Here is a 16,533-nt window from a genome sequence, read left to right as displayed (position 1 = left end):
AGAGAGACAAAGAATCCCAAGCAGGCTCCGCGCTGTCAGCCCAGAGCCCAGCTCAGCCTCCAACGCACAAACTATAAGATCATGACCTGAGCCGAAATCAGGAGTCAGATGCTTAACCAACTGAGTCACCCAGACACCCCTTTTATCTATCCATCTTAAAACCAGAATTCAGAAATAAGATGGTCGTTATGAGAGAAGTATTAACATGTTTACTAGAACTTAAAAATGAGCCTAGGCCTCTTTTAACAGAAAGGAAGTCTGATCAAGTTGATTAGCCTGCCATCGGCAGACATTTTCCACACGTACTTAAAGCACAGCTTCGATATACATTTAAAAAACACATCACTTGCTATTGTTTAAGCTTATAACTAATAGATGACAACTTAAAAATGTGACGGGGTATAGAGTTTTTCATAAGTCTTTTAGGGGCTTATTCCAGCAAAAACCTTGAAGACCATCACAGTGGCTTACTCATCTTTAATTTCTCCTTTTCTGTCATCCCCCCCACATCCAGACAGTCCTGTTGCTTTTTTCCTGTTATGTCCATTTCAGACTGCCCATTTTCCAAACCTTCCTGGCCATTTTGTTATGCTGTTTCGCCCCCCTGTAGTTAACCCCTCTTGAAGTGACTCTGAAGGGCTCTTTCCTACCTCTGCGTCTTTACTACATTACTCTCCTCCCAAGAGCGCCCTTTCCTTATCTTCTCTATCCGTCCTGACTTCTCTGGTCACTACTGATCTCTGTCCTTTCTGACTCCTACAGCATTGGCTATTCCATGCAGTTAGTACTTCAAGAACATCAGTGTTTGATACTTCTCTCTTATATGCAAAGCTCCCTGGGGGTTAAAAAACACCTCTTTGGTTTCTACCAACATTCCCCTTTTTGCCTAATGCAACGCTGACCACGCATAATGGATGCTTAATAAACACTTCATTGGCTGCCTAGAGAATATTCTCTCATCCTTTCGTTTTGTCATCCATTCAACAAATATTTTTGAGACCCTTTTTTGTATCAGGATTTGTACTAGGCACTGGGGAGAAAACAGACAAAAATTCCTACTTTCAAAGGATGATAAATAAACAAAATATATACTATGTAAATAGTTAATTAATAAGTGCTGAGGGGGAAATAGAAAAGTAAAGCAGAGAAGAACAAGAAGTGTGTGTTGGTGGTGAGTGCTGGTGGGGAGAGGAGGGAGTGTGTGCAATTTTAGATGGGAAGGTCAGGGAAGGCCTCACTGATAAGGTGACATTTTGGTAAAGACCTGAGGGACTGGAGCTTATCTGTACACAGAGCATTTCAGGCAAGGAACCTACTAATGGTGAGGGCTCTGGGGCTGGACCTGCCCGACTGCCTGGACGGGAGAGCCTTGTGGCTGGGGAAGAAGCATGGCGGAGGCAGAGATGGGTCAGAGAAAGCTGGGGAGAGCGAACAGGTCTTGTTGGCTTTGCTGAGTGAGATTGGAGGCCTTCTGAGGGTTTGAGCTGAGGAATGAGCTGATCTGATAGAATAGAATCCCTGTGGGTGGGGCGCTTGAATGGCTCAGTTGGTTAAGTTACTGGCTCTTGGTTTTGACTCAGTTGTGGGTTCGAGCCCCATGTCAGGCTCTGCACTAACAGTGCAGAGCCTGCTTGGAATTCTCTCTCTCTCTCTCTCTCTCTCTCTCTCTCTGCCCCTCTCCCCCCTCAATATCTCTGTCTCTCTCTTTTTCTCTCTCTCTCTGTCAAAATAAACGGGGAAAAAAAAAAAAAAAGAATATCCATGGGTGCTGTGTTAGGCTAGACTGAACGAAGGCAAGAGCAGAAGCCAGAAAGTTAGGCGGCAACTATATAATAATACAGGCCAGAGACGGTGTTGGCTTGGACCAGGGGAAGAGGTGGTCAGATTCTGGGCTTATTTTCAAGGTAGAACAGACAGGATTTGTTGACTGGCTGGGTTGAGGGTGGAATGTGGCTGGGGAGGTCAAGAATGATGGCAGGGTTGCAGGGTTCCAGTCCTAAGGGAGGGAGGGGTGAGTTGCTGTTTGCTGAAGTGGGGCAGGCTAGGGGAGGAGCAGGTTTAGGGAGGAGGGTAGGTCAGCAGTGCCATTTCGGAACCTGTTAAATTTGAGGTGTCTGTTAGCCGTGCCCCTACTCAAAGTGTTGAGTAGTCGATAGCAGTGTGGGGTCCAAGGGAGCAGTCTGTTCTGGAGATGAAAATTGGGGAGAACTCAGCAAATGGGTGGTATTCACAGCCAGGTGACGAGATGAGATCACCGGGCACTTCACTGTTCAAGCAGAGGTGGCCCAATTCTGTTTACTGAGCATCTGATGTGTACCAGGCTTAATATACAAACCCTAAGCTAGATATTCATTTTACTGATGAGACAGGTTAACAGAAACTGAGGACAAAAAGGTTAACCATCAACAAGCCTGAGGCAACAGCTAGTAAGTAACAACTGAGGTCTGTCTTAACTCCAAAGTTTGTGTTCTTCCAACCATACAGCGCCTTAATTCAGTAGTACATTGTATTTTGGGAAAAGTGCTGTTGGCAAGCCGAAGTCAGTACCCTTATAAAATAAATATGCTATGAGTCTTCTTTTGAAATGCAGATGGGAAGGAAACCCCTTAGTCATTTGGTTGTCACATGGAATGAAGATTAGATTCAGAAGCTCTGATATCCATTTGCCCCAGAATTTTCTCAGATAACGTCTGCTTTTCCTCCCTCTAACTTTTTTTTTTTTTTTTTTAACAAGAGAAATATGAGCTAAGAAGAGGATTAAGGGTCTGAGGCTACAAAGGGAAAAAAGACCGTTAGCAGGAAGGTGAAAGGAGATGTTTGGAAAACAAAGGCTGCCCTGTTTACCTCCCTCTAACTTTATGTGAATGTGTATTTGTATAATTTTGTGCCCACTTACAATATATTAGGCACTGTGCTTAGTACTTTGTATGTGTTGTCCTTACAACAACTCACTGAGGCAGGTGCTATTCCCCCATTTTACAGAGGAGGAAACTGATGCTCAAGGTCAAACAGCTGTTAAACATCCATTACTGTTGACCAATCAAGCAAAAGACCTTAATACACAACAAAAATGTAAAGAATGGCACATTATAGTATATAATGACTTACCAAATGAGAGTCTTATTTCTAAGTACCATGGGTTTAAGGCACAAGTCCGTAATATACAGGGCCATGAGTTCACTGTGGTCTGAGGTAGCCTTACAAAAGGAAAGAACTGGGTTTTCTTTTTTTTTAATTTTTTTTTCAACGTTTATTTATTTTTGGGACAGAGAGAGACAGAGCATGAACGGGGGAGGGGCAGAGAGAGAGGGAGACACAGAATCGGAAACAGGCTCCAGGCTCAGAGCCATCAGCCCAGAGCCTGACGTGGGGCTCGAACTCACGGACCGCGAGATCGTGACCTGGCTGAAGTCGGACGCTTAACCGACTGCGCCACCCAGGCGCCCCAGAACTGGGTTTTCTAGAATGAGTGGTAGAGGGGTGGTTGGAGAAGGCATTCCATGCAAAGGGACTGGCATGACCCAAGGTCTAGAGTCAAAAGACCTAAGATATGTTTGGGCAAAATCTGGCAGATCAGTTTTAGCTGAAGCAGAGAAATGGAAGTTTTAATTAGAAATGTAGTTTAGAAGAGGGACCTTGAATCTTAGGCTTAGGGACTGGCACTCTGTTGAGTAGTCATCGGGAGTCATTTGGGAGTCATTGGTGTTTTCTGAGCAGGAATTGAAGGAAGAGTACTCTGGTGTAGGGCTGCTGGGAGCATGAGTTTCAGGGTGCAGGAGCTTAAGGATGAGTGCTTAAGGGTCTGACCTACCAGTGGAGCACAGAAGACAAGGTGGTAACAGTGCTGAGATCCTATGGAAAGGAGGGAACTAAGGACAGGGAAGGGGCAAAGCCAAACTCAAGCTTTTGAACGTGGTTGGGTGACCTGGAGAATGATGGCACCATAAATAAAACCAGAAGCCAAGAGAGGGCTCAGTAGAGGGTAAGTCGTGTTTTAGTTAATACAGAATTTCAGATGTCCGGCCAGGAAGTAGGAAATGTGGAACTGAAACTTGAGACGTTAGGATTAAAGATGTGTTTGTCTTTGGCGTGAAGATCCTATTAATGGTGAGAGTAGATGCCATTTCCAGAGAGGCAGCGTAGCGAGCATGGTAAGGGAGTCAACACTGAATCCTGGAGATCAGCCATATTTAGGAGCCAGGAAAAAGCCTTCAGTGAACGAGAAAAAGAAAGATAGGTCGGTGTGATCTATTCAGATTGTAACCGGCCACCTGTCAAAGCAAGCCAAGAAAGCGAGAGTCAACGTTAAGGAATTTTTTTTTTTTTTTTTAACATTTAGGAACTTTTGGAACAGTTTGACAGCCTCACATCATCCAAGCCCATGACTGTATTTTACAAAAGTATTGGTCCACAACAGGGGGGCGCCTGAGTGGCTCAGTTGGTTAAGCATCTGACTTCAGCTCAGTTCATGGTCTCGCAGTTCGTGGGTTCAGGCTCCGCATTTGGGCTCTGTACCGAAAGCTCGGAGCCTGGAGCCTGCTTTGGATTCTGTGTCTCCCTCTGCCTCTGCCCCTCCTCTGCTCACGCTCTCTTGTCTCTCTCAAAAATAAACATTAAAAAAAATTTTTTTTAACAGAAGTATTGGTCCACAAAAAATGGGAGATTTTAAAAACTGGTCTGCACCACCAACTGAGAAGTGCAGGGTTGGACGGTAAGAGGACCAAGAGACCCGCTTTTAGGTATATACCTAAGAGAACGGAAAAATATGTGTTCACACATAAACTTGCACGCAAATGTTCCATAGCAGCCTCATTCATAGTACCCAGAAGTGGACACAACCTGAATGTCCACCAGCTGGTGAATGAATAAACAAAATGGTGTATCCATAAACGGGATATAATTCAGCCATAAAGAAAGAATAATGCACCGTGCACGTAGCTTAACATGCTACATTGTATTAACACGCTATATTGTACACCTGAAACTGGTAATCACATAGTATGTCAACTATACTCCAATAAAAAAATGTTAAAAAAAATTTTTTAATGTTTATTTTTTTGAAGGAGAGAGAGAGACAGAGTTTGGGGGGGGGGGGTTGGCAGAGAGAAAGGGAGACACAGAATCCAAAGCAGGCTCAGGCTCTGAGCTGTCAGCACAGAGTCCGACACGGGGCTCGAACCCACAAACCACAAGATCATGACCTGAGCTGAAGTCGGACGCTCAACCGACTGAGCCACCCAGGTGCCCCTAAAAAAATGTTTTTAAAAATGAAGTACCGATATGTGCTATAACATAAATGAACCCGGAAAATATTATGTGAAGTGAAAAAAGCCAGACATAAAAGTCATATTATATGACTCCATTTATATGAAAGCCTTGTAGACAGAAAGTAACCTCTGGTGGTTGCCAGGGTCTGGGAACAGGAGTGAATGGAGAATAACTGGTAACAGATATGTGGTTTCCTTTGGGGAGATGGAAAAATTCTGGAAGTAGATAGTGGGATGTTTGCACAACCTTGTGAATATCCTAAAAACCATTGAATTCCACACTTTGAAACAGCAAGATTTTTTGGTATGTGAATCATACCTCAATAGAAAAAAAAAAAAGAAAATACAGGAGGGCAGGTGAGTAAAGCAAGGAGGAAGAAAAGGTACAGATGTGGGTATTATAAGAAGGAAGATTAAGCCAAAACATCATTCCATATATCAGCAGTTCATCAGTTCCCCAAGTGTAGTCCATGAACCCCGAGGGGTCACTGAGAACCTTAAAATTGTCTTCACTATAATACTAAGATGTTATTGGCCATTTTTACTGCGTTGACATTTGCTCTGATGGTACAAACGGTGGGTAGACTGCGGGTGCCTTAGTGCCAGTCAGGGCAAGGGCACAGCTGTACCCTCAGTCACTGTATTCTTCACTGCAGCACACTCTCAGTCCAAAAAAAAGAAAAAGGCCAGGTTCACTTAAGAATGTCCTTGATGAGGGGTGCCTGGGTGGCTCAGTCGGTTAAGCGTCCGACTTGGGCTCAGGTCACGATCTCGCAGTTTGTGGGTTCGAGCCCCACGTCAGGCTCTGTGCTGACAGCTCAAAGCCTGGTGTCTGCTTCGGATTCTGTGTCTCCCCCTCTCTCTACCCCTTCCCTGTTCATGCTGTGTCTCTCTGTCTCTCAATAATAAATAAATGTTAAAAACAAAATTTTAAAAAAAAGAATATCCTCGATGAAGCATCAGTATTAATTTTATTACATCTCAAGCCTTGAGTACACATCCTCTTAATGTTATATTTGAGGAACTGGGAAATACAAACAAAGCATTTCTTCATCCTGAAGTACAATGGCATGTGGAGGCCAAGGTCTTGTGCGGTGCTTGAGCTGCGTGTTGAAGTGGCAGCTCCTTTTTTCATTGAACACCATTTTTACTTGAAAGAATGACTGACAGACTGTGGTTGCTGAGACGTGGGCATTTGGCACATAGTTTCTCGAAAATGTGCACAGCGAGCCTGTCACTTCAGGGAAAACAACTGACAGTATTTGTAGTCAGTACTAAAATTCAAGCTTTCAAGTGAATATTAGAATGTGGGAAAACTTGCATCCGTTACCATGAGCTTGACAACTTCCCAATACACAAAGGCTTTTCTGCTGGAAATCAGTGGTGATATTAAGAAATATGATTTTAGGGGCACCTGGGTGGCTCAGTCGGTTGAGCGTCCGACTTCGACTCAGGTCACGATCTCGAGGTCCGTGAGTTGGAGCCCCGCATCGGGCTCTGGGCTGATGGCTCGGAGCCTGGAGCTGCTTCCAATTCTGTGTCTCCCTTTCTCTCTGCCCCTCCCCCATTCATGCTCTGTCTCTCTCTGTCTCAAAAATAAATAAACGTTAAAAATCAAAAAAAATATACATATATATATGATTTTAGCTGGGGGGCACCCGGGCGGCTCAGTCAGTTAAGCATCCGACTCTCAACCTCAGCTTAGGTCTTGATCTCAGGTTTGTGAGTTTAAGCCCTCAATGAAAAGTTCACTGATATGGTTGCAGATCCCACACTGCCACTTACCCTTAGGAAATTAGTTACTTGTCCAGTTTTGGTATAGTGTCAAAGAATAATACTCAGAATGATCTGAAAAGGCTATTAAGATTCTCTTTCCAACTGTATATCTGCGTGAAGCCAGATTTTCTTCATATGCTTTAACCAAAACAACATATTAACAGACTAAATGCAGAAACAGATTTGAGAATCCTGCTACCTTCCATCTAGCCAGACAAAGGCTAGAAATTTGTAAAAATGTAAAACAATGCCACTGTCCTCATTAAATTGTTTTGTTTGTTTTGGAAAAATATAGTTTTTTTTTCATTAAAAGTATGTTATATATTATGTAATTGGTTTACTATTTTTTATTTATTTTTTTTAAATTTTTTTTCAACGTTTATTTATTTTTGGGACAGAGAGAGACAGAGCATGAACGGGGGAGGGGCAGAGAGAGAGGGAGACACAGAATCGGAAACAGGCTCCAGGCTCTGAGCCATCAGCCCAGAGCCCGACGCGGGGCTCGAACTCATGGACCACGAGATTGTGACCTGAGCTGAAGTCGGATGCTTCACCGACTGAGCCACCCAGGCGCCCCTGGTTTACTATTTTTTAATGAATTAGTAGTTAAATACTTTAAAATTTTCTTTTATTTATTTATTCATTTACTTACTTATTTAGAGAGAATCCCAAGCAGGTTCTGGACTGTCAGCACAGAGCCCCATGTGGGGCTCAGACTCAAAAACCACAAGATCATGACCTGAGCCTAAATCAAGAGTCGAACACTCAACCCACTGAGCCACCTGGGCACCTCTTATTTGCTAATACAGTAGATATTGATAGATAGTACCCATATTAACAAATGTTTTTGAGGTCCTCCGTAATTTTTAAGAGTCTAAAGAGAGCAGAAAGTTTGAACACCACTACAGTATGCTATGGACATTATACCAACTCTTTGTATGGTGCTTGAGGTAGTTTTCTTCTTTGACAAAACTGGTATAAGTGTCTGACTAAGCCAACACATAGCAGTTCTAACTCTGTCTTCTCTCTCACACTTGCCAAAAATGCTCTATATTCCTTTCACCGGGGTAATATGAACCACTGACTGATCAAATGGGGTCATACCATATTCCTCCAGAGTCCAGAAATAGCTATACAGGTTGAAAGTCAAAGAAATTAATCAGACTTGAATACAAACAGCTCATTTCTTTTTTTTTTTTTTTAATGTTTATTTATTTTTGAGAAAGAGAGAGAGACAGAGTGCAAGTTGGGGAAGGGCAGAGAGCGAGGGAGACACAGAATCCGAAACAGGCTCCAGGCTCTGAGTTGTCAGCACAGAGCCCGATGCCGGGCTCGAACCCATGAACCGTGAGATTATGACCTGAGCTGAAGTCGGAAGCTTAACTGATTGAGCCTCCCAGGTGCCCCTAAACAGCTCATTTCTACTTCTTCAAATGAAGCCTCCAAACCTGTAGGATTAACAAGTAATTTCACAACTACCGTACAGAGAATAAGGAGTTCCATGACAGTCTAGGTTGTGACAGATCCTAGTTTCTGACTCAAGTGGCGCTTGGACCTGACTGATCCAGTGACTGGAGAGTACAGCTGGAAATGCTCCATGACTGCTGAACCTCTGAAGAGGACCCACTTCAGTGTACTTTGAGGTACAGAGCATTTTGAATGCCCTAGTTTTTGCTGTTGGAACATTCCCATTCCGGTAGGGGATCCTCAAGGTTTAATATGTGTTAGATCATCATCCTTCATCTGCTAATGAGTTTCTGAAGCCCTCCCCACCTTTAAAACGTAATCAAAAAGAAGAAACAGTTACAGTATAGCCAAACAAGTTCTCCTATGCTTCATAAACAGAATACCTGGCTTTAGTAGGCATTTATATAAACATTTGTCAAAGGAACAAGACAGCCAGCGATCCACAGGATATCTAGGAAATTAACTACCTGCGTGAAGCTGCAAATTTGTTCATAAAACAAACCTCTCTGCATGTTTGGTGCTATTATGGGAAAGACCAGAACCCCCGGCCATCAGGCTTAGAATGTTATTCTCAGGACCTAGTAAGTGCTGCCAGCTTGCTTTCGGATTTTCGTGAGGTGGTGCTTGTTAACCCTTGCGGCACATCACGGTCACTCAGACCTGCCGAATCAGACTCGTGGGTGGGCGGTGAGCGAGGAGGTGCTCTCGTTGGTTTTTAAAGATTCTTCCGGTGACTGCAGCCATTACAGTAAGCGTCGACTCCCATCAAAAAGCGTTAAGACTCAGAAACAGCTTGAGGGACAACATCCTGCGCCAAACAGCACATCCCTCTAGGGGTGACTGGGCAGCCAGGCCCCGAAGCCCGCTGAGCTGAGTGGCAGCCAAGAGCCAGGTTTGATGTTTACGCTCAAAATCAGCTCTGGGTTGTCCCAGCAACTCGGCTGACACACAGCTCCTTCTTCTCTCTGAGGCTTCATTCCGGGCTTTGCTCTTCTCTGTTAGGACCTCCGTGTCTGTGGTAACCTGGCCTGCTGCCTTCTTTAATTTTTCTGCCAGTTGCTCCATCTTCTTGCGTGTAGGGAACTCAACAACCCCCACCCCGCCCCCCAAATATACCTGAAAACAGGAGGAAGGGGCCTGGAGCAGCCAGAACAGGTGTCACCAGGCCTGTGCACTAAGTCTCCTGTAAGGAAAGCACCCAAGACTCTGGCTCTTACATCTTTTTTTTTACACCTTTAACAACTTTACACAAAGTTACGGTTTCTAAGGCCTGCAGTAAAGTAGAAATTGGGAAGGGAACTCTTCGAAGCTCAAGAAGTGACTCCTGATCCCTGAATAGCAAGGGAGGGGCCATGAAGGCCATAAGAAACAGATACAAGAACTCAGAATGCCGAACAGTGGAGGGCCTACAGGGTCCGGGCAAACGGTTTCACACTCCTCGACAGGTCACAAAGCCATCATGACTGTACTGCAGAATAATTATGGCCCAGATCACCAAGAAAATGTTAAGTATATTCAGGTTAAGGAAGCAGAGTAGTGTGTGTCGTGTTTTGTTTTGTTTTTTTAATTTCAAGCCTTCTAAATGGTTTTAGTGCTTCCAGTTGGTTAAAGGTCTTAGTGCCTAAAGAGATAAGCTCTTCGCTATCTATAGATGAACTCATTTACCAGTACTCTAGATAATTAAGATCTACCCTATTTATTGCTTCTATTCATTTGTACTCCTGTTTCTAAAACATTAAAAATGAAAAGCAGGAGCGCCTGGGTGGCTCAGTTAAGCCTCCGACTCTTGATTTCTCCTCACGTCATGATCTCACAGTTTGTGGGATCGAGCCCGCATCGGGCTTCACGCTGAGCATGGAGCCTGCTTGGGATTCTCTCTCTCCCTCTCTCTGCTCCTCCCCCTCTCATTCACACGCACTTTCCCTCTCTAAATAAACTTAAAAAAAAAAAATGAGGGGTGCCTGGGTGGCTCAGTAGGTTGGGCGTCCAACATCTGCTCAAGTCATGATCTCGTGGTTCCTGGGTTCAAGCCCCGCATCAGGCTCTCTGTGTCCAACTCAGAGCCTGGACCCTGCTTCAGATTCTGTCTCTCTCTCTCTCTCTCTCTCTCTCTCTCTCTGTCTCCCTCTCTCTCTGCCTCTCTCTCTCTCTCTCTTTCTCAAAAATAAATATTTTTAAAAAGTGAAAAGCAAAAAACTTAAGGCAGTTGGACCCTATTCTATATACTTTCTAGTACCTGGCTCTGCTCCTTAGCAAAACTTGCTGTAACCTGGTGTTCTGTCCCTGCTCATGTGATATGTAATGAGACTCAATCCTGTTTCTTTGCTCATTCATCTGACTATGAAAGGTTTATAGATGTCTCCCTCTCCCTTGAGCCTATTAATCCTATATCACTTCATCTGCTAGCAGGAAAATAAACCATTACAGGGGCGCCTGGGTGGCTCAGTCAGCTCAGGTCATGATCTCACGGGTTCGTGAGATTGAGCCCCGCATTGGGCTCTGCACTGACAGTGAGGAGCCTGCTTGGGATTCTCTCTCCCTCTCTCTCTGCCCCTCCCCCTGCTTGCTCTCTCTCAGAATAAATAACCTTTAAAAAAGAAAGAAAGAGAATAAACCATTACATGCCACCTCCTTCCTCATTATATGCTCTATAATCAGAATACCTGGCATAGAGTAGGCATTTAACAAACATCTGTCAAATGAATGAGCCCGTGATCCATAGACCATCTGCAGAATTAACTACTTGCAAGCAGCTGTAAATTTGTTAAAGAGCCTAGCCCATGATGAAAACAGCAATCAAATAACATCAGCAAGTCCTAGCACCAAGAAGATCAAATAGTTGACACACTGTTCCGTGAAAAAACCAGGATACACAAATACCCGAACTGTGTTGGTAAATTAAAAGAAAAAAATGGGGAAAAGGACTAGAAGGACATAGGCCAATATAAAACATGATTATCCATTTTTCTATTCACTTAGTAAATAATCGAGCACTTTCTTTGTGTCCAACACGTTCCTAAGCATCTCAGAGTTTAACCACGCATACCAGCATACTGCCCACGAAAAACTAACTGCAACCTATAATTTGACAGCAAGAGGTGCGGCAACTATAAATCATGAGCAGCTCAGGAACACTAATTATGCAATGATAGGATATGTGAAGTGTCCTTCCAGAAAGACGTGGGGATTCCAGTTCTCTGCACGTGCTCTGCTGCAGGAGGAGTATTTCCGGGCACGTTAGCCAGACTTCTTGATAGAATGCTTCCTGACCGGGGCGCCTGGGTGGCTTAGTCGGTGAAGCGTCCGACTTCAGCTCAGGTCATGATCTCACAGTTCGTGGGTTCGAGCCCCACGTTGGGCTCTGTGCTGACAGCTCAGAGCCTGGAGCCTGCTTTAGATTGTGTGTCTCCCTCTCTCTCTGCTCCTCCCTTGCTCATACTCTGTCTCTCTCTCTCAAAAACAAATAAACATTAAAAAAAAAAAAAAAGTAGAACGCTCCTTGACAGAACACTGAATGTGTAGTAAAGCCATGGAACATACTGATTGTAGTTCAGAAATACCAAATGTTATTGACCCTTTTTAATTCCCTAAGCTGCCTTTCACCATGCCTAATCAGTTTATGACCCAGCAGAGACCCCTTATAGTTCCGTCGTCGTGGCCCTGGGACTATACTCGGAATCACAGCTTTAGATGACATTTCCCCAGGATATTTACATGGATTTATAACACAGTTGATGCCCAGACCTCAGTGTGTGAGGAGTCTACAACTGTATGTGCAGTCAGTAATCCCATTTTGTAGCCTGGTTTTAATTTATATTTGTCCTCTTAATAATGTTAATAAGCTGACATTACTCTGCTAACAGGACAGGCGATGAAATCATAATCGAACATAAAGGTGTAAACTAGCATCTCAGGGCATCGTTAGGCACCCTCAATTCCTTGTGTCATTTAGAAAAACGTGAGAGAAAATTCCTAGCAATATTTAATAGGCTATAAAGGAAACCTAGTCTTAGGACCCAGTTTTGTATTGCCTCAGTATAAAATTCATACCTTTAGTTTAAAATTTTTTGTGTGTGTTTTATTTATTTTTGAGAGAGAGAGAGAGAGAAGGTACGAGCAGGGGAGGGGCAGGGAGAGAGGGAGACTCAGGCTTCAGGCTCTGAGCTGTCAGCACAGAGCTCGAAGCCACAAACTGCGAGATCATGACCTGAACAGAAATTGGACACTTAACCGACGGGGCCACCCAGGTGCCCCCATATCTTCAGTTTTAAGTTTGTATTTACAAAGCAAATTTTGATTCTTGGATACTGTTCTCTGCTGTCATCCACATAAGGGACGTATTTTCCACTCTGGGCTGCATTTCATGCCAGAGAAACTTCCAAAACCGGGAGGGCATCAGGCATGCGTGACCCTCTGACTGATTTTTCTCCCCTCTAGGTTACCCCATGGCTGTATTTTATCGGCGTTACCTTTACTTCAAGGACAGCTACCTCATCCATCTCTTCCACGCCTTTACAGGCCTCTCAATTGCTTATTTTAACTTTGGTGAGTGAACTTGGCAGTAGCACGGCGATTGGAGGGAACCTGGGAAGGAACAGGCTTAAACAGGGTTTCTGGAGAGAGTGTGATGGCTAGGGAAGTTAATAACGTTCTGCTTGCAAAGAGAGGGTTTGTATGCACAGGACCAGAGCTTAATTTTCCTTTTCCGTGCATCCCTTTCCCAGATAACATTTTGAGAGTGCTTGGTTACCTTTGCCAGCCCCCCATCATTTCCTCTGCTGGGGCTGTAACTGGATGCAAGATGCAAGCAGCCTTCTTCAGGAGCATCCCTTTAGCTCAAACACTCAGAAATGCAGCAACGCCCTGACGATCCCTTATATGTATACAGTTCATTTCCTTCCCTCCCGCCAAGATCTGAGTCTCTTTGAAAAGAAAAAAATCCTAATACCAAAGGTCTTTTTCTTTAAATATTCTCTTTGTGTTTAGAAGTCTCAGCCCAGGTGAGAATGCGAAAAAACAAAAACAAAACCCAAAAAACAAAACCACCACAGGCTAAAATTTGCTGTCCTCTCTGCCTCCAGGAAATCAGCTCTACCACTCCCTGCTGTGTGTTGGACTTCAGTTCCTCATCCTTCGACTGATGGGCCGCACTGTCACTGCCGTCCTCACTACATTTTGCTTCCAGATGGTAAACGCCTCTCCCTCGGCAGCTCAGACCACAGCCAACAGCCGTTTTGGGGGGAGGGGGGAGGTCGGGGACTGTGGCGCAGAAAAAGTGACCTAGGAGACCCGATTTCTAGTCCTTTCTCCCGACATCTCTCCGCAGCATGGCTTCAGGTAGGTCACTCTTCGCAGGCGCAGGCGCCCCATCTGCAGGTTGCAGTGACGATGACCTGAACAGCTGAGCCCTTGCACAGGACTGCGCCATTCATGTTCTTTGGTTTTGACCAGGACTACCCAGCTAGCTGTCTAGGAGGGGTGTCGCGTAAAGGCCAGGCAGAAAACCATCTGAGACTGAGCTACGGACTCTAAGCTCCAAATTCTCAGTTGAGCCCTCATTCTGCTGAGAAGCCTTGAGCATTCCCCTCCATGGGTTCAGTTGCTTCCATGTATAGGAACTTAAAGCCTTTAGGGCCCCTGGGTGGCTCAGTTGGTTAAGCGTCCGACTTCAGCTCAGGTTCATGAGTTTGAGCCCCACGTCAGGCTGTCTGCTGTCAGCAGGGCCTGATTTGGATCCTCTGTGCCTCCCACCTCTCTCTGCCCCTTCCCCGCTCACGTTCTCTCTTTCTCAAAAACGAATAAACAATTTTTTTTTTTTAATTTAAAAGATCAAACTTAAAAACAAAAGCCTTTAAGGAGGAGACCAAGAGAAGGGGAAAAATGAAAGAATACAGTGGATTTTAGAGCAGGGAGAAGATAAAGAAATCCTAGCTGGTGATGGAATAAATTCTTCCCCCTCCCTAGGCCTACCTTCTTGCCGGATATTATTACACAGCCACTGGCAACTATGATATCAAGTGGACAATGCCACATTGTGTCCTGACCTTGAAGCTGATTGGTGAGTGCTGGCTCATTGCCTTCCCCTTTTACCCCTAGGCTCTTCCCCGTCTGACCGTAAACTTACTCTGTGTTCCCCGGTCCGCTCCTGGCTACACTCAGTCCACAGGCCACCTCCTCAGTGGCCTCTCCCCCTGCTCTACCCACACCTTCTCTCTCTGCTCAGGTCTGGCTGTTGACTACTTTGACGGAGGGAAGGATCAGGTAAGTTCCCATTCCTCTGCAGAGAGGTTAAGGAATTGAACCAGAGGGAAGGAGAAAGGCTGTTGTAATCAAAAGACTGGACCCAGATGCCAGGGGCAGAGCCTCTACCTCATCCCCGGCCTGTGTGAGTTCTGTTTCAGATAGCACTGAGCACGGATCAGCAAATCTAATTTGCCCGGATCCAGCTCTCGCACAAAGTCCAGAGATCAGTGCCAGCATGGCGTTTGGAAAAGCAGCAGCCACTTGTTGCTAAGTTACCCCTGCACATACTCGTTTCCACGTGAGGCAATTACTCTTCTCCATGTCACGCCCTCAAAGAGACGGCTGTTTGAAGAACCCCAGTTCAGTGGGGTCCCAGGGTGGGGAACACGCAGACTGGCTCTTGGGGGGAGATTCAAGGCTATCCTGAACCATTCATTCTCTTCTCGGCATAGAATTCCTTGTCCTCTGAGCAACAGAAATATGCCATACGGGGTGTCCCTTCCCTGCTGGAAGTTGCTGGTTTCTCCTACTTCTATGGGGCCTTCTTGGTAGGGCCCCAGTTCTCAATGAACCACTACATGAAGCTGGTGCAGGGACAGCTGACTGACATACCAGGGAAGATACCAAACAGGTAATTGCCCCTCTTGGTCGAGACCTCTGTATAGGTGATCTCACCCAATACAAAGCCACTTCTAGGTGCCTTCCTGCAGGCCAGCCCTGGCTGCGTTCTCCAGCACGGCCCCGGCTCACAGGCCTGTGCCGCACAGGCCCCGCCCCGGACTGTCGTAACGGGCGCTCCGTACCTGCTCAGCGCGGGTGGCGGGCCCATTTCAGCGTAGGCTACTTCCAGCCAGCCATTCCGACCCTGTAGTACAAACGTAAAAATTCGCTTTTATGCCACAGGATTTTGCCTGAACAGTCACGTCCCTGCCTTTAAAACCCGTTTTCTTGGTTTAAAAGAAAAGATTGTTAAATATATAAAAATGTGTGTGTGTATGTGTGTGTGTATATATATATATGTGTATATATATATCACAGTAGAAAATTGAAAAGTTACCAGAAAAATCCTTTTCCTGAGAACGTGTCTAGCCTGTGTTTGGGCCTCGATTCAACCAGGGTAGGAAGGAGCAGACTGAGGATTGGTCATCCTCCAGTCCTCCGCACTGGATTTTCGGTCCCAGTGTGGATGGAGGCGGTTGGTGAGGCCGTGAGATGTGTAGGAGCCCTGAGGGGGAAGCACCACAGACTCGTCCACACCGCTCCCCTGCCCACCCTGCCCGCCCCTGTGACTCGCAGGGTCTCGCGTTCACCATTGCCCAAAGCCAACCACAGAGAGCTGTCTTTCCCTGAGACTGAATAAAGGCTCTGGACGGAGAGCCACTCGTCCTCCTCCGGGCGGATAGCCACACTCTGAAACCCCTCTCTCCGTAATTTAAGGTCAGAGGGCAAAGGGAATAGCCTCTGTCCGTTGTGACCTTGCTTGTTCCTTTCCAGCACCATACCTGCTCTCAAGCGCCTGAGTCTGGGCCTTGTCTACCTAGTGGGCTACACTCTGCTTAGCCCCCACATCACAGAAGACTATCTCCTCACTGAAGACTATGAAGTGAGTGCTTACTAATGGAGCAGCAGTGTGACTGCATCAGAGGTAGAAATGGACAGGCAAGGATCCCTGTAGATAGCCAAGAAGCGGGTAACACCATCTACAAATGCATGTTGGTTTCGCTCTAGATCTGTGAGAGTTGGTGTCAATGCCAGCCGGGCCGCGACATGTTCATCAGCC

General features: G+C 45.5%; 1 protein-coding gene across 2 annotated transcripts in view; it reads left to right on the top strand.

Annotated features, from left to right (window-relative positions):
- LPCAT3 (lysophosphatidylcholine acyltransferase 3) overlaps positions 1-16,533 on the top strand; it is a 40,348-nt gene that overhangs the window by 20,772 nt on the left and 3,043 nt on the right. For both annotated transcript variants that reach the window (XM_047866667.1, XM_047866666.1), the window contains exons 2-7: positions 12,948-13,055; positions 13,592-13,698; positions 14,475-14,568; positions 14,734-14,771; positions 15,206-15,384; positions 16,248-16,356. In XM_047866667.1, coding sequence (XP_047722623.1) covers positions 12,948-13,055; positions 13,592-13,698; positions 14,475-14,568; positions 14,734-14,771; positions 15,206-15,384; positions 16,248-16,356 — 635 coding nt within the window. The remainder of the gene's footprint in view (positions 1-12,947; positions 13,056-13,591; positions 13,699-14,474; positions 14,569-14,733; positions 14,772-15,205; positions 15,385-16,247; positions 16,357-16,533) is intronic.

The sequence above is a fragment of the Prionailurus viverrinus genome, chromosome B4, assembly GCF_022837055.1.
Source record: "Prionailurus viverrinus isolate Anna chromosome B4, UM_Priviv_1.0, whole genome shotgun sequence".
NCBI lineage: Eukaryota > Metazoa > Chordata > Mammalia > Carnivora > Felidae > Prionailurus > Prionailurus viverrinus.
Note: the sequence above shows the minus strand (reverse complement) of the source record. Positions and strands in the feature narration are given on the sequence as shown.